Source organism: Diprion similis, chromosome 2 (genome assembly GCF_021155765.1).
Source record: "Diprion similis isolate iyDipSimi1 chromosome 2, iyDipSimi1.1, whole genome shotgun sequence".
In the NCBI taxonomy this organism is placed as follows: Eukaryota; Metazoa; Arthropoda; class Insecta; order Hymenoptera; family Diprionidae; genus Diprion; species Diprion similis.
Window position 1 is genome coordinate 14,079,747 of NC_060106.1, and position 16,811 is coordinate 14,096,557.

The 16,811-nt window shown below is 35.3% G+C and overlaps 4 protein-coding genes across 7 annotated transcripts; 2 read left to right on the forward strand and 2 right to left on the reverse strand.

Annotated features, from left to right (window-relative positions):
• Positions 1–94: 94 nt before the first annotated feature.
• On the reverse strand, positions 95–9,137 carry LOC124415835 (RNA-binding protein lark). Of its 3 annotated transcripts, XM_046896504.1 has the most exons (7): positions 8,982–9,137; positions 8,619–8,780; positions 7,392–7,937; positions 6,856–7,130; positions 5,441–5,488; positions 2,201–2,238; positions 95–1,207 (listed from the first exon to the last, which is right to left on the reverse strand). In XM_046896504.1, exons 2-7 carry the CDS (start codon positions 8,760–8,762, stop codon positions 1,161–1,163), a joined length of 1,098 nt encoding a protein of 365 aa, XP_046752460.1. In that variant the 5' UTR covers positions 8,763–8,780; positions 8,982–9,137; the 3' UTR covers positions 95–1,160. The 3 variants fall into 3 exon arrangements, with proteins under 3 accessions (XP_046752460.1, XP_046752462.1, XP_046752461.1); XM_046896506.1 differs by lacking the exon at positions 2,201–2,238; XM_046896505.1 differs by lacking the exons at positions 95–1,207; positions 2,201–2,238 and adding an exon at positions 3,025–4,105.
• A 224-nt stretch (positions 9,138–9,361) lies between these two features.
• On the forward strand, positions 9,362–11,167 carry LOC124415837 (vesicle transport protein USE1). 2 transcript variants are annotated; one of them, XM_046896510.1, is made up of 5 exons: positions 9,367–9,947; positions 10,025–10,074; positions 10,227–10,465; positions 10,577–10,903; positions 10,984–11,167. In XM_046896510.1, exons 1-5 carry the CDS (start codon positions 9,846–9,848, stop codon positions 11,019–11,021), a joined length of 756 nt encoding a protein of 251 aa, XP_046752466.1. In that variant the 5' UTR covers positions 9,367–9,845; the 3' UTR covers positions 11,022–11,167. The 2 variants fall into 2 exon arrangements, with proteins under 2 accessions (XP_046752465.1, XP_046752466.1); XM_046896509.1 differs by having other exon boundaries at positions 9,362–9,947; positions 10,577–11,167.
• Positions 11,168–11,224: 57 nt separating this feature from the next.
• LOC124415838 (osteoclast-stimulating factor 1-like) lies at positions 11,225–13,301 on the forward strand. Its single transcript, XM_046896511.1, has 5 exons — positions 11,225–11,383; positions 11,700–11,746; positions 11,822–11,939; positions 12,026–12,237; positions 12,307–13,301. Exons 1-5 carry the CDS (start codon positions 11,320–11,322, stop codon positions 12,535–12,537), a joined length of 672 nt encoding a protein of 223 aa, XP_046752467.1. The 5' UTR covers positions 11,225–11,319; the 3' UTR covers positions 12,538–13,301.
• A 147-nt stretch (positions 13,302–13,448) lies between these two features.
• On the reverse strand, positions 13,449–16,768 carry LOC124415832 (gamma-tubulin complex component 4). Its single transcript, XM_046896501.1, has 9 exons — positions 16,481–16,768; positions 16,264–16,405; positions 15,856–16,049; positions 15,592–15,686; positions 15,195–15,511; positions 14,545–15,018; positions 14,280–14,457; positions 13,893–14,115; positions 13,449–13,714 (listed from the first exon to the last, which is right to left on the reverse strand). Exons 1-9 carry the CDS (start codon positions 16,547–16,549, stop codon positions 13,466–13,468), a joined length of 1,941 nt encoding a protein of 646 aa, XP_046752457.1. The 5' UTR covers positions 16,550–16,768; the 3' UTR covers positions 13,449–13,465.
• Between the last annotated feature and the right edge of the window lie 43 nt (positions 16,769–16,811).

The following is a 16,811-nucleotide window of genomic DNA, read 5'->3' on the forward strand; positions in this document are numbered from 1 at the left end:
AGCAAAATTTCAGTAATCCGCAAATAACTGTTGAAGCAGATTAGAGTCTTTCATTTTCACAGGAAGTATTATAAAAAAAAAAAGACGTTTCGTATACGAAAATAGTAAAAATTTATTGCAATAATTTCCAGCATTCTTAAAAATAATGCTACTTACAAACGTAATTAGACCTACTTATGCATATGAAATCTGACCTTTCTGAATACCATACTTCGTCACATTGAAAGTTCAACATTCATGAAAAATTTGAACTTTTAATACTGTTGACAGAACCATAACACATATGTCAAATATCGTTGAAACTTTACTGATTCGACAAATTAAACGAATATCAATGTCTCAACGACGTGTTATGATGCTATTAAAAATTATTACAAGTTTATTCATTCAGCACATTAGTAAATCACATAAGTATATATTTGATACATACATAAAATCATTGAAAGCTTCTAGTACCAACCTACTAAATTGAATTTTGTAAGTAGCACCCTTAGTTGCTACTAATATGTACAAGAAGCAGAGACGTGTTATTCGAAGGACTTGCACTAATTTATCATATCTTACAACTTTAACAAGAAAAATTGATTTCAGTATTTGACTGAGTAAATGTACATCACTGCAAGTAGAGATATAATGTTCAACAATAAAAACATGCATACGAAAGATTTGAAATAACATCATCGAGACAGAATTTTTTTTATAACTTGGAAATTTCATAGCTAGTATGATTTTGACCAATTTTCCTGCATGTATCTGTTGCATATATATACATACATAGGCACGATGCATAGCTGCATTACCAATTTCAGTCCATGTCAAGGTTTAAAAATGACTGATAGAATTGTGTAAAAAAACTGCCAGCCTAAAATACTATAGAAATGTTTGAAGGGCTACTTCTCATACTTTCACATTTCACTGCAGGTTGTCACATATTTCATTCGAGAACTTGACGATCTCGGACCAAACACTTCATGCAGTAGTACTGTACTGCAAAACAATACAAGAATTTTGTTTGAGGAGATGCTTAAGGATCACCGATGCAGGGTTACTATCACTGAGATCGCTGCCATTTCTTACGAAACTTGAAGTTATTGGTTGTGTTCGTGTGACGGAACGTGGTTTGGCACCCATGCGAGGCAAAGTGGACATAGATCTACCGCCTAAACCCATTTGCCAGCCGCAACCTTTGAGCCTTCAAGTTTAGACTCTGGAATCCATATTATATTAAGTTCATTTTAATATTTTCAAGGAACCATTTATAGACCCAGTCTGACCAAAGTATTTCGTGTGGAAATTCTCCCCATGTCTTTCTTTTAAAGAAACTTCCCAATTACTAAGAATAATATTATTTCCTTGATTTATCCATGAAAATGTCTGAAATAACTATGGTATTCATGTCAATTATACACGGTTTAAAGTTTCTATTAGTAATTCATTGCATGTGAATATAATTGAACACTATTATTTAAAAACAAGCAGATTACTTGTTTCATATGCTTGTAAAACAAAAAAGAAATGTAATAACTAAATTATAGATCATTCCTGCGAGGAATAACGTTTATGAGCATTGTACATCTCCACAAGTCAGCAAATACGAGAATTAAACAAGTTCATGTTAACGGTGACCTTTGTGGACGGTTAATAGAATATATTCAATAAATCTTCATAAGAAAGTTCATTGACGAAACACTCTAATCAGATGGTACCCATTTGATTGCACCTCCACCATCTAAAATGTTAATTGTTATTTAAGAACTCATCCTGAAACTTCATATAATTATCTCTTATATTTTCACAGGCCAGGTATGTAATTCATCTGTGAATTTCCATCGATTAATAAGCAGTCGGAAAACAGTTCAACTAATAAATTCAACTCACTAAATTATCCACATTATAGACTTTTCATGAAATTATTATGTGCAGCAGAAATAATTTTTACCTATGCGAAAAGTGAAAGAATTGAGTAAAATTGATAAGAAAAACGTTGATCCCTTGAGAGATATTACAGATACCACGACTTGCGTTCGGGATTTAAAGAAATGTCATTCAGAATTCTCTGATCTTTGAACATACTGAAGGTACCGTGTGGACTACTATGACAAGAATAATTTGCAATTGTGTCACGGTTGTAATTAAAAAATGATATGAGCATCAAGCTCGTATGTCTTTAGATTAGGTAGAAAACTAAAATGATGCTTGCCTTGGTCGTAACTTAGTTCTGGAAGTGCAACCATGTTTCTGAAATAATAATACGTAAATTTATATGTGAAAAGGTTTCAAACAAACCACTTTTGTTTTATAGGTAAAAGCTCCTTTATTTGATCATCTAAGACAAGACATATTCACACTGAAGAGAGGATTTGTACAGTATTACAATATCAGAACACGAACACATCTATTAGGGCATAATTTACATGGAACTTTATTGGCTATATCAAATATCGTCCTGCAGAGAAGGATATGTATTTTACACATCACTGATTAGGTACGTATTAAATTTGAATGTCAAATATGTGCTCTGTGCCAGTCAAAAAGTCAAACATGTGAACTCGTGCTAGGATTTAGAATGTGCTTAGAAATACGGTCAAGAGTGCAAATTAGTGATAATTGGCCCACTGAACATGTTGTAACTAATATCAACCCGTCGTTGTATACCTAATATATGTGTTTTTGTCCTACGATGAAACGTTTTTTATGGGAAAGGTTTTAATTTAAGTCAAAAAAAAGAAAAAAAAAAAAAACAGAAAAAACCAAGCGTGACAACAGAACGTGACGCTTGGATCTTATTGTGTGACCAAGGATAAGAAAATTGATACTGGATTAGGAATGTTGTATGATTGGAGGCTGAAATAGAAAAGTAGACGGGAATCGCGCTGCGCGGATCGCGAACGAGCGCGGTACAACGCGAGCGACGCAGGAAGCCAGCGAAGCGCGGCCGGTTTTACTATTAACATGCTTGTAGTTGAAACTCACAGGGTTCGAAAAATAGAAGATAAATAAAAAAATTAAATAAGACACGCTGCGTTATTGTGAACTCCACAAATACAGTGTATTATATTATTTTCAGCAAATATTATTATTATTATAATTATTCAAAACACGAATATTACCAAGAGAAACTTACAACCATCGGGTATGCTTCAAGTGATAGAGATACAAACTAAACGAGTGGATCTGTTATTCTTAACTCGGGTAATTTTAAGTCAATATATCCTAGCTTAATAAAATGTTTACGTTACTATGCTATAGTATCTAAACGGTCAGCTGATTCAGTGGTTAACTATACAGAAATATTGTATATTGTACCTATAGAACTAGGTGATTGAATTTTATATTATTCTTCCTCATCCTTGAGATACAGGGTGATTAAAAAAATCCGGGACTATAGAGTGAGGAAGATTTACTAGTTGATTTCAAGTCAATGGAGGTTAATTCAATTTGTCCGGTTCCGTTAAACCTTTACAAAATAGTCAAGAAATTATGATAAATAAATAGTGATTAATCGCCCTGAGTAGAACTTTAATTTCATGGACCCGACGGATTGACATGATTGCGGAAAAGTTGCTTTAAACTTTCTCCTAAATTAAACATGCTTATTGCAATCGGATAGAACTATGCATTGCATTGCATTGATATCTTACCAATTTCGTACACTGAAAATGCTTAGATTACACCAAAACGGAACTCTGCGTAGTTACGGTAAGAGTATCTACACATTTGATGGGACGAAACAAAACTAAAAATCAGCAAACATTTACTGGGGTCCGGACTTTGAATCACTCTTCAATACAGTGACTACAAATAATAGCTAGGAATCGGCAAAGTAGATAATCAGTATTTGTTTAGCAATTTACTGGTATGACGGGGAAAAGGGGAAAATTATTAAACTCAGGGATTTTTTTAAGCGTACTGCGGGCAGCACAAGCACAGACAGAGCGGGCGGTAGATCTTCGCGCGTGCAGACTGACGGCCAAGAGTTTCTCGGTCCCGGGGCTTCCTGCTAGCGACAGACCGACAGACAGACCGACCGTTCCGATCCGATCCCGACACGACGCTTTAGTATGGTGCGAACCGGCGCGACGGCGATGGTCCTCGTATTCCCGGTCTGGTAACCAAAATTTCATCGTCAGTTAGAACGTCCGGTTGTTGCGACACGATAATAGCATTTCGAGTTTTTATAGGTTGTTTCCATTAGAGAGATCTCTGTGCGACGGCGAGCGTGTCTTGCAAAACGGAAAAGTGGTAATTCCGCATTACCTACTCATCTTAACATTGGAAATCCTGAATCGAAATTCATTTAGGTTCATCATCTAAGTATATTACGCTGCATATAAACCAGAATCGCGAGAAAATCTCTACAATATCAGAAATATGCAAGTAGATACAAAATGATAGTGTTTACACAAGTCGACATGGTGCTAAGTAAATTATGTTGATATTTTAAATATCGTTTCAAAGTAAATTGTCAATATTAGCACATCAAGTCTCATAAATTTTGTAAACACTTGTTACGAAAACAGACAAGTGATACAGTAACAATATTTACATGTTCTGTGTCATATTTTGATATCTTTCAATTATTCCTATTGGTGAGAAATCAGTAGATGCATTTCTGATTATAAAATACATTTCCGGTTAATGCTAGAAGAAATTTCATTTTGCAAGTAAATTTGTTTTACTGAAGATTCATCTAAAAAAATAATTTACTGCTTGTTCTGTAATCACATCTAACATTCAATTTCACGCAACACCTCCGGAATTACGACATTTATATAATGAATATAACTGAAAATAGTGTATTGCAAAAACATGTAGTTGGAACGAAATGAAGATATGTTCTAATTTTTGAAACAAGTCAAATTGATGGTAATTCTAATTGTTTACAAATGCTGAACAATGCAAGGGAACAGTTGATAAGTTTGATTATTGTTTACAATACCGGAAGTTCCAAAAAACTACCCTTCGAAACTAATCTTACGTAGATACATGGTCTGTGAATAAAAATGCTTCTGACAGAATCATTCACAATGTTCAGAAAAGAATAAATAGAAAGAACTGCATACGCGTGTAAAATAAAAAAAGTAAAAATTCAATTCTCAACTGAACTATGGCACATTTATCAATTCCCTCATCCAGAACCCGATTTTATACAATCTTCAAATTTTGCATTCCAAAGACTGATGTATGTTCAAAAATCGTACGTTTGAGAGCAAAAACTAACGTCAAATTAATTAGTGACCCATGTGCCAAATTTGATCGCAAAGACTTTTCAATTTAGAATGCAGGTCCTGTTCAAGATACGTAATGTTTATTTGACCAGCGGGAAACATGTTCCTTGAAACTACGATTCAGAATAATCAATATACAGAAAAGGATAACGAGGAATTGATTTTTGTTACAAAGGATTAGGCTGGTGGGCCCCAGTGGTACGTGTACTTACCTACGATCGTCAAATGAGTCTCGGCTGAAGTCCTCGTATATGCCTCTACTACAACAGCGGTATAACAAATCATGACTGCTGTCGCTCAAGAAATTACCAGGTTCGCTCCTGTCCAGATCTTAACTTTGTGAATAATTTTATGTATTTTGATATATACACAACAGCTTTCATTTCAATTAATTGCTATATATGGACAATTAATGAATTTTTCACCACAAATTCTATCATTTATTCTTGAAAGACGATAAGATATGTTGTAACTGAATACTGGAATGAAACTGTTCTTTAAATCTTGATGGTTGGTAAACATTTTGCATCTGTAACGCAGCCTACCGTGCCATATTTTGTGACTCGAAATTGATGTATATCTTGTTGATTTTGAAGATCACCTTATATTCCGTTACATTCGAGAAACGCAAAGTTTACTTGTTTCCATGCTTCAACAAAACATATATTGAACTGAGCTATTTATTTGTAAGTACATATAGCACTTTGATATTGATTTACTAGAGAAAAAAAAAATCATAAAATATTCTGCAACACTGTTTGATAGAAACACATACTTTACAAAATGGCTATTACTTTGCAATGTAATGTACAAAGTATGCATTGCCTGAAGTGTTGAAATATAATACTTTAAGCTAATTCAAACGCGATTGTCAATTTTGAGTAAGTCAAGATTAAATTACAAGTATTATACAATAGCTACAGTAATAGATAATATAATATCTAAGACTACAGAAACCAAATGCAACTTATGGAAAATTCCGTCAATTTATTGAATTATAAAATACAGTCATTATTATGAGTGCAAATTTAACAAAAGGATTGAATACTGTTGCAGAAGTAAGAAAATCTATTTGTAATAAGATATACAGAATCGAGCCAATCAAGTATAGTAGGCAGCGTTAGGCTGGATTTACAGCACATAGGATTGCAAATCGCACAAATCGCAGTTCACAACAGAACCAGACTATTATTCCCTACTGTTATATACAGCTCATGCGTTTTGCAAATCAACAGTACTATTGAACATTCTCAAATAGTCTCGCTTCAGAGTAGTTTCATCTACTAAGAGTAACAGGATGAAATATTTCGAGATGCTAAAATCTTGGAAGTTTGATTGGTCTGCAACTTGACACTACATAAAAAAAAGCCTACTAACATAAGAAATTAACAAGTCCGACTTAAAAATGGAGTCAGTGCATCAGTAATAATAAAACTCATATTACACTGTACATCAATTACAGATCAGTCTTAAACTGAGATCTGGCTTGTAATCCTCCTGATAAAAGGCAGATCTAAGCAAACAAAGGATTGTTTCTATTGGCAATTCGCATGAGTTGTAAATCCAGTCTTGAACGTTCACAATGTTAAGTTGGACGGGATGACAGTGGCGGGCAGGCTCTACTCACCTGAACCGACCGTTGTTGCCACTTGGTGGGGGTGATCGTCGGCTGAACATGCCATAGTCATTGCCACGAGAAAATCCACTGTCTCGCATAGACGCCATGCCTATGGGAGGCATTGGTGGCATAGGGTCTCGTCTAGGAGGAAGTGGGGGCATCGGAAAATCACGTCCACGCATCGAACTACCCATTTCGCGAGGGCCTCCCATGCCCGAAAATCTCCTCTCATAGAGATCTCTCGAGTCATCAAATCCGCGCCTGTCGTAGTAGCTTTCATAGTCCTGTTGAATAACAGAATCAAAAGATACTTTAAAAAAAATACATTTTTTGACTCTTGCTTACATCATGGACCAGAACTGGGGTATCCACAATATATTTCAAATCAGCAGGTTCTCGAACACAAAAATTGCCTTTGTGAGACGATTTTGATGATTTTGAAAGCAAAAGTCGTTAAAATAAAAGTACCTTCAGTAAAAACCGTACATGATAATTTGTTAAAATATTTTTCACTTTCACAAAAACTAAACAACCAATCTACTTACACCAAAGCGGCCACCTCCCATAAGTCTGTCACGGAGAAAAGGTGGTGGAGGAGGTGGTGGGTAAGGATCACGACCAAACATTCGGTCTCTAAAGCCGTTTCTATCTGGTCCACCTCCCATACCGCCTTTGGGACATTCTTTGGACCAATGGCCTCCACGCCCACAGCGATAGCACTGCTCAGGGTCACCCATACCCGGCCTTTGTCGAACTCTGCTAGTAGAAATCTGAACCTTCATGGGCTGGCCATCTACCATTTGTCCGTTAAGCTCCTTAATAGCATCATTAATGTCACCAGTCGCTTCCAAATGAACGAATCCATAGTTTCGCACAATGTCGCATTCAACGACCGTTCCAAACTTGGCAAACAACTCGCGTACTTGAGGTGCTTTTGTATTATCCGTGAGGTTACCAACGAAGATCTTGGTTGTCGGAGTGTTAGGCCCTTTCCGGCTCTTGGCAGCCTCACATTTTATCGGCTGGCCATGTACCATATGTCCATTTAAGTTTTGAATTGCATTTCTACCTGCTTCTTCATTTTCCATGTGCTAGAAAATTCCCATAAGAAATGAAAACCATCCACTAGTTTCAAATTATTACATTGTCTTTTGGCAATATGTTCGCCTAAGGTATGTTTAACATTACGGGGTCTTGATTGTCCAACAATTGATCTCGTCTGCACTGCTATTCTTAATTAATTATATGATCAAATTATTTATTAACTAGAAATGGTTCAATTCAGTTGAGGTGCAAAAATTGCTCTGTGTGTGTGTGTATATAAAACTTGCTTGAAATACAAGCGATCAAGTATCTCAGCAGCTCATTTTTTAATCAAACAATCAAATCAACCTAGTACATAAACTGGTACAACATATAGACAAAAAATGCGGTATTTCTAAATAAAGTGAGTAAAATTAATAGAAAAGCAGCAGTCACAAAAGGATAACACTTTTAATAAGATCCAAGAATTTGCGAACCGTTTTATAACGTACTATCTGACCGAGTAATTCTAAAATTGGCAACTTGCTATGACGGAAATTTAAAACTAACTATATTTCCACTTGTATATTAAGGTAAATAAGTTAAGAGCCCATATTACATGTAAAGCGGAAATTTCGTTAAATAGAAGGAACGTTGAAAATTAGGCGCCAGAAGATTGCATCATTTCAGATCATTCCTAGTACCCGGAATTTAAATTATTGATTGAAGACGCCAAGCGGCATACTCACCACGAATCCATAGTTCTTGACAACATCACACTCTACGACCTTGCCGTACTTTTCGAAGAGAGGCTTGATGTCGCCGTTTGCAGTTTTGTCGGCTAAATTACCGATGAATATTTTGAACGTGCCCACGCTACTAAAACCCGGCATTTTGGCCCCTTTGAGAACCTACGAAATGTAGAAAATCTTGTTACCGAAAGATTGCGATGGGGAGCGTACCTACACAATGGCGTGGTCCGAACGAAGAATACTACCAGTATCCCTGTTTCTACAAAATACCACTATTACAATTATAAATTTACGTACAATTTAAGCGCCCATTTATAGCTTAGTGACTAAGGAACAATGCTGTGGAATTATTCTACTCACCAAGTCAGTATTTCCGTAAAATAACGCGATACCAAACGACACGATATCCACGCGCTACCCGGAGTAAAAAATGGCGGCCCGAAACGAGCCGGGAAAGTTGGAACAGAGCGGCGTCCCTCCCCGGCACTTCCTGCGCCTACCCAGAATCCACTACGGCCGGCGCCTGTCTCTGCACATTTGTGCAAACAGAAACAAATCCGAGTCAGATTTACAATTCTGTTGAAAAATATTAGATTTATCTTTTTGTTATTTCAGAATACACCATACAGTGGATATTAAGTGATATAAAATGATATATTACTTAAAACAGGATGAGACTATTTATCGATCGGCTTTTCTAAAGCTCTTAGGTATTGGTCGATCAGTGCCACGTGACCACACGACGCGCCACGGTTTCTTCTGCCGAATGAATCACTTCCGAATCACCGATGAATGATATTAAAATGCGCTTTTCAAATACGTTATTATACCAAAATCTATAGTGCAGAATTTCAATTACAATATCGCATACGACGCAAGCATCACTGCAAATGCGTAATCAGAAGCAATGCGAATTCTCTAAGTAAATCAAGCGCAAAACGCTTATGCGACAAATTCGAACGGACCGACTTGTCACCCAATGCGGGTTCTGTCAATACGTTTATCACATTATTTTTAATGTAATGAGAATAGCAATGAAACTCATTCTACTCGATATCATTGTATATGTGCTGGGTCGTGCGAACTGAAAACAACATGCAAAATGCCAATTTGAAACTTTTTCTCGTACATACATATATTTAAATTCTATAACCCTAAAAATTTCCCCGTCAACGTTGTACCCAAATAAACGAAACGCATCTCTAGTCGATTAAAAGTAGCAAAATGATTCCGATGTCAAGGTTAGAAATAAATGTTAGAAGACTTTTAACACGTTGTGAACTTATGGCTAAAGATGATCAGCAAACCGACTGGAGACTTGAGAAGGTATCCTGACAAGGTGTCTTCCTATTTTTTCCATCTTTCAATATTTTTTATGAATAACACATGCTTGTTTGTTTCAGTTCATACTGGCACTCGATGATTTCGTAAACGAACTGCAAACATTGCCAAAGTAATTAACCAACTTACTACCTACTGTCAAAATTAGAAACTGAATAACTCAGTGAATGAAAGTGCTTACTTATGTTTCTAAAAAGCAGCTTATACATGCAATGGAAACATGATGTAATGGTGTTTTAAAGCATATCATTATTACCTTTACAGTAAACCATCCAAAGATACCATTACTGAATATATTAGGCGAGTTGAATTTTTGAAGGGTGTTGTTGGTACTGCAAAATTATCAAACCCTGTGGAGAGGGTAGCCGCAGTTCAAATGTTATCCAAGACTCCGGTATCCAGTACAGATACAGTGCGGCCTAATATTGCAACACAAATACATCAAAAAACAACTGCTAAATATACTAAGGAACTACGAGATGAGTTATTCAATAATGATAAAGGTTCGAAACTACGTTTTTGCATTACTTTTGCCAAATAGAAACAATTCAAGGAATGAGTATATCTGCCGCCAAGCGCTCAATCATTTTCATGATGGTTCTTCATTTTTCCAGGATTGTCTGATGATGGTCTGAGGCAAAGATTTTCCAACACTAATGCTCACGAGGAGAACTTGGATGCAATTTTAAAATATAACCGCAACATACAAGAGAAAATAGCTGAGAATATGCTCTCAATGATTGGTAACATGAAAGAGCATGCTCTCACTGCCAGAACGGTGATCAAAAACGATATCGGCTCTTTAGAGAAGTCAGAGAAATTGACAGACATCAACACAGATAAGTTGAAGAAGGAATCTGTTAAATTAGAAGAACACACAAAATCGAATTGGAGGTGCTGGGTATGGGTAATGGTTGCGTTTGTACTTGTCGTGTTTTTCAGTAAGTACACTATAATGCTCTGTACTTGCGACAAATATATAGTACTTCTGTCTCTGATTCCTATTCATTGTTGTTTCCAGATATGGTGCTTTTTATGAAAATTTCAAAGAAGAAATAATACACATTCCTAATTCTATTTAGTTCCAATATTATCAGGTCGGTGAGGGTCCATGAGATGTTTCAGTGATACCCTGCTTGCACTCAGAAATGTTGAATTTTTTGCTTATCTATATTTATATTTGTAAATAAATGAAAAATATTAATCGATTTATTGAATTGCGGTTGTGCTTTGCCTTCTCTGAAGTCAACAAGGTTTGGTAGATTAAGTTGGGTGTGGTAATTGTGTGACCGCGAAACCCGCGAAACCCGATTAAAAATATTGTTATAATTATTACGATTATTACGAGTGTCAAACAATGGCTACCAAAGTGAGTGCACCTGTTAAGCCACCTTTTCCACCTAAACCTGCTCCAAAACCGGGTAAATTTGCATTTGAAGTAAATAACTCCGTACGCAAATAGATCTAAGCTAGTAGCTCTATCGAAATGTAGCAAGAAGAGTTTAAAAATCGCGTCCTTTCGCTATTTCTAACCTTAAAATTGCATGGAACGTTACTGTCATTCGTTTGATGTGTCATATGCATAATCCTTGGAGTAACAAAGTTTCTGAAAATTTGAGTTCACAACCCGAATAACAATTACTAATTACAAAACACAATTGTCTTGATATTTTTTTTTTTTTTTGTGGATATTCACAGTCATTTATTTAGTACAATTAATCTCTTTCCTAATTTAAGGCAAGGTGAAAGTCGTCAGAGCTCTGTATAAATATACTGCGCTACGTGTAAGTAGTAATAATCTAAGTTTGCTAATATTATTTTGAACTGTACAACTTTGTAAGTTTGTCCTTCGTTTACAGCCAGATGAGCTGTCATTTGAAGAAGATGAGGTACTCTACGTCTATGACCAAGACACAGATCCAAATTGGTGGAAGGCCAAATGTAATAATCGTGAAGGGCTAATACCTGCCAATTATGGTTTGTATACAGTATTATGATTGTTTTGAACAATATAAGGTTTTGTCATTGTACGATGCAATGAATTTGTATTCAATTACTCCCAGTCGAAGAACAAACACAAGAAGTCGAGTTACCACTCCATGAAGCTGCCAGACGTGGAAACATATCATTCTTGAAAGAATGCTTGAAAGGCGGAGTCTCGGGTACTGGCTTGGACTCTGCAGGCAATGTTCCATTATATTGGGCCTCTAGAGCGGGTCATATCGACTGTGTTAAAGAGCTCTTGAGTCTGCCAAATTCTGCAGTCGATGCACAGGTATAAGAATCGAAGTAATGAGAATATTTAAGAAATTATAGGAAGAAATAGCGACTTGGTCTATTCCAGAATAAAATGGGAGATACACCATTACATGCAGCCGCGAACCATGGACATTTAGAAGTTGTACAAATGTTGCTGGAAGCCGGAGCTGATGCCAGTCTCAGGAATAGTGATAATTTAACACCAGAAGAACTGGCTAGCAACCCAGCAGTTATAAATACTATACAAATGAGTTACAGGGAATATTCTGCTAATCATTGTTATGATGAAAACGACTATGAAGATGAAAGTGATTGATGAAGAAAGTAGCAGTCATATATTTACAACGATTTCAATGCCGTCAATAAGTAGCCTTTCCCGATGTACATCTATTTTTTTAGGAGCCTTTTCCAACTCTTCATTGAACATATTGCATAAAACAGAAATGAAATTCCGTGTTCATTGTAACACAAAAGTGATAAAATGTGAGTTTAACTGTGAAAAGTTCAGCCTGCATAATAACACACATACCATTCCGAATGTGAGCTCGAAAATACTATTATTATTGTAGCTTTAAGTACGTATTTTACATCGAGGATCTCAACAGAGTACTTCTACCAGGGTATTAATAAAGTCTTTAGTATAGTCTAAGTATTTTAAAATTTTACAATGTTAAAATTAACAACAAGTCATGCGAAGTTGAAAACTTTCTCAAGAAATAACGTTTTTATTAAATTATAGTATAAAGATATAATACATTTTTTTTTGGATCTCCCCCGTAAGCTGTGAAAATATTGCAGATATGTATTTAATTTTTGAGAGTTTAATAAATACTGATATAATAGGTCAATTCATTCTCGCAACTAACAATGAATAAGTAAACGATTAGGAAAAGACACTTGGTATTATTCAACATATATTTAACAATATGTTAGATAATCAAGCATTACTTACCCACTAACAATACCGTAATCGTACTTACTCTAATTAATGTCATGCCATTTGCTTTCAAAACAAAATACGATTTACTTAAGTTTTCTGTACCATGCAAAATAATTTGCAATCTAGATCTGTAGCTGGGTTCAGTAATTCCACTTTTGAGTAACTCGGTGTACTCGAGATTTTTACCATGCAAACTTTGCTATTTGCAAAAACCCCAGCGAAATTAGCCAGCTCGCCTTATGTATTGTATAAAAAAAATTTTGCCATCATTTCTGTTCAATATGAAAAAGTTTGCTGAAACTATTCAGGATTTTCCACTGAACCATCTATTAAAATCAAGTCTCAGTAATAGCTGTGCCAAATGTGTCCCTGCTGGTTGTGCCCGTACTTTGTTTAAAGTTTTTGTTAGCCAATCCATGAGGCTGTTTAAAGTGTCGGCTAATGCTTTGAGTTCTTCTTTTTCAGTCACTAGTAAATTACCCAATTCCCACATGGGTGCTTGCAGTATGAAATCATCGCACAGCCGTAACAATATTCTTATCAACTTGTTGACCTAAAAAATGAAAATGTTTGTAGAAGAGAATAAATACATCAGATCCTAGTTGAACTAACGCTGATCAATTACAAACCTACATGCTATATTCAAATGAATTATGATATTTAAAATATGTAACTCACAAAAAATTCTCTGATTTTTGAGAAGAAAAATGTGCAAAAAAACAAAAACTTACTGGGTTGACTTTATCACTGGAACCTTGGAACAGAAATGTTTGTGACATAATGTTGGCTAGAAATACAGAATGTCCTTTTTGAATCTCCTCAAAGTTGCGTGTATTTTTCATAGTGTTTTCCATAATTGTGTATTGACTTTCTAGTACATCTACTTGTAAGTAATACTGTAAATTATTGATAACAAACATCAAGTTGTTTCTCAACTGCATCACTCCAATATCACTGTTGAAAAATACATTAAAAGTTAATTACATGTTTACGAGAGATTTAAAATTCATATTTTCGAAGTATTGTCGATATGTGTTTAACTTTTTAGTAACTCAAAGCAAATACGGGTGCAGTGGATCAATTTATTCTCACTACTACCAATAAATAAATGAACTTACATATTTTTCGTTCGCATGTGTTCGGACCATAGATTTTGTAAATTAATTTGTGTTTTTTTTACTCTCAACAAAAATCGAAATAATGCATTGTAATCGCACAACGCCATTGGACTGAACAACAAATGCAATGGCCAGACTACTTTATACTGAAGCTGAATCAGACCCCATCCTCTTGTGTCTGGAATTAAAAATTTCATTATAGATTTATGGAAAACTTATAGCAAAAGTCATGATTCAGCGATATAAATGGGAACGGTTTATTTACCAATAGGGTCTTCACGTTCTCTTCTTGAAAATTCCCCATCTTCTGGTTCTTCACCAACTTCATTTTCAATCTCTGGGACAGGAACAAGAAAGTCAAAACTTTCCGTTGTGCTCTCATCATGTAGGAGCATTTTCCGTGCAGCTATTTGGAATGATAAGTTTACATCCCTAGTGGTATGACTAGTGGGTTTTTTGTTTAATATGTGACCTGCTAATCTAATGAATTCGAGGAACAATTCACCACGACCCAGTAAAAAAAAGTCTTTTATTAATTTAATTTGATGCATAAGCTGTGCTTCTTCAACTGCGACTCTCCATAAGTGTTCAGTAACACACTGTTTGAGTTCATCGACAGTTCTTTCGAATTCGATTATATCAAAAGTTCTTTTATTTTTCAAATTCTGTAACTCGCGGAAGTGCTCGTACTCTTTTGCTCCCCATATTGAGTTTTCAGCCTTTGTGAATATACTCAGATCTGAAAATCAAAGGGTTAATTCGTTTTAGAAAAAATTTCTCGCTTTTACCAAAGAATTTAGAAAACTCGGAATATTTTCAATAGAATTCTGTGTAAAAATAAATGAGTTTAAATGCACATCTATTGTAGTAAATGATAGGTTTCATGATTCAAGCGCAATATCACTAATAGTATACCTTTTTTTTGTCTGGGATCATTTCCAAACATGATAATAGTTTGGCCAATTGTCAATATTTTAACAGCTAATGATGGCCTTATATACGATGGCAGTACATGGATTTTTATTTCGTAATCCCACATATCTGCACATAAATTTTTTGATGATTTTTCATCTGCTATACCAGAACTGTCTTTACTCTTGGCTAGAACCAAACTATCCTGTGGTTGAGATGCTCTTTGAATGAAAAATTCGTTATGAACATCTTCCAGAATTCCGTATAAGAGCCAACTGGATAGTTGTTTATAAAACACGACATGACAGCAATACATCATCCTAAAAGTATACCAAATTGATTGATAATTGAGTGTCATTTTTAATTTTATAAAAACAGAAGAATTTTCGAGCTCACATACTTTTCTAAAGCCTGCCGCACTTCAGGCACCCCAGTGTGCATGTGTTGATGCAAGTATTGTAATACTTTACAGCCATGAACTTTTTGTGTTCGAATCTAAAACAGTAAATGTATTGAATACAATCTTTCTTTACTTTGACCTCTCAACTATATTCTTGATTGATAACAAGTGATTTTAAAATATATGATTCAGGCTAATTTTTGGGCCAATATTGACGTAAACACAAAAAAAGGGCATGATTCAACAAATCAAAGATGTTTGTACCTCACTTATTATGGAATTCAGAACTGAGAATAAACAGACATATTTTTGTATTCGTGATAATATGAAAGTCAATGGCGTGTACGCGTCATTCAGCACAATTTTTTCTAAATCGATAACATCTTCACGAAACGGCTGTATTGCTTGTTCCATACCGTCACATAAGGCCTGCAGATAAAGGCCCCATTTTATATTTCCTGTAAGATAAAAATACATGTCATTTGCTCAATCAGACAGTTATAAAGCATAAACCTTGATGTAGTCTCAGATTTTGAGAATTTTCAAGTGTAGATTGATTGAAAATCTTGAAGAAACGTCAATAACATACAATTCAGATGTTTTTCAGATTCAGATGAAGAAAACTTGCTAGTTTTAATCTAAATGCGAATGATATTTGATAATATATTATACCAGTTGCGTCAGTCGGAGCACCAATAACAGAGGTATGGGCATTTATAAAATTTCTCACTGCATTACATTCCTCTGCAATGCCTAAAATTTTTTTTATCAAAGCTTGTTCTCCAGGATGTAGAAGCTTTTCGGTTTCTAAAAACTGTAAACATAGCTTGTCAGATTTTTGAGGTTATGCCTTGACAACTGTCAACTTCATAAACGGTACAGTCCTTACATCAGTATCTATAATTTGTACGACATTAGTCGTGCAACCCCAAAGAGACAATAAAACTTCGTGCAGCATTTCTTTCGCTTCAAAAACACATTTACAATAACAATCTATCTACCCAGTCCAGGTTGTTTGCAGGTATTCGAGCATTGAAGTTTGGTCGAGTTTGATTTGAGAAGGCGTGTGAACCACTGGTGTAAACGCATCCAATTCCAAGTTCAAGTGCATTGGCAATTGCATGACCATGTTTGCACGCGTGTATCACCATTTAGGGAAAGAATTTTTTGCAAAAGTTAAAATCAGCGGGAGATGGTATGTATTTATTGAATTTTTTGAG

Coding starts and splice junctions, on each gene's coding strand:
- LOC124415832 (XM_046896501.1), bottom strand. CDS start 16,549: ATGCTGCACGAAGTTTTATTGTCTCTTTGGGGTTGCACGACTAATGTC. Junction 15,687..15,855: donor TGAATTCCATAATAAGTGAG/GTACAAACATCT, acceptor TTACTGTTTTAG/ATTCGAACACAAAAAGTTCA. Junction 15,512..15,591: donor GTGCGGCAGGCTTTAGAAAA/GTATGTGAGCTC, acceptor GTATACTTTTAG/GATGATGTATTGCTGTCATG.
- LOC124415835 (XM_046896504.1), bottom strand. CDS start 8,762: ATGCCGGGTTTTAGTAGCGTGGGCACGTTCAAAATATTCATCGGTAAT. Junction 7,938..8,618: donor TCAAGAACTATGGATTCGTG/GTGAGTATGCCG, acceptor GGAATTTTCTAG/CACATGGAAAATGAAGAAGC. Junction 7,131..7,391: donor TGGGAGGTGGCCGCTTTGGT/GTAAGTAGATTG, acceptor GTTATTCAACAG/GACTATGAAAGCTACTACGA.
- LOC124415837 (XM_046896509.1), top strand. CDS start 9,846: ATGATTCCGATGTCAAGGTTAGAAATAAATGTTAGAAGACTTTTAACA. Junction 9,948..10,024: donor CCGACTGGAGACTTGAGAAG/GTATCCTGACAA, acceptor TGTTTGTTTCAG/TTCATACTGGCACTCGATGA. Junction 10,075..10,226: donor GAACTGCAAACATTGCCAAA/GTAATTAACCAA, acceptor TTACCTTTACAG/TAAACCATCCAAAGATACCA.
- LOC124415838 (XM_046896511.1), top strand. CDS start 11,320: ATGGCTACCAAAGTGAGTGCACCTGTTAAGCCACCTTTTCCACCTAAA. Junction 11,384..11,699: donor TAAACCTGCTCCAAAACCGG/GTAAATTTGCAT, acceptor TCCTAATTTAAG/GCAAGGTGAAAGTCGTCAGA. Junction 12,238..12,306: donor ATTCTGCAGTCGATGCACAG/GTATAAGAATCG, acceptor GGTCTATTCCAG/AATAAAATGGGAGATACACC.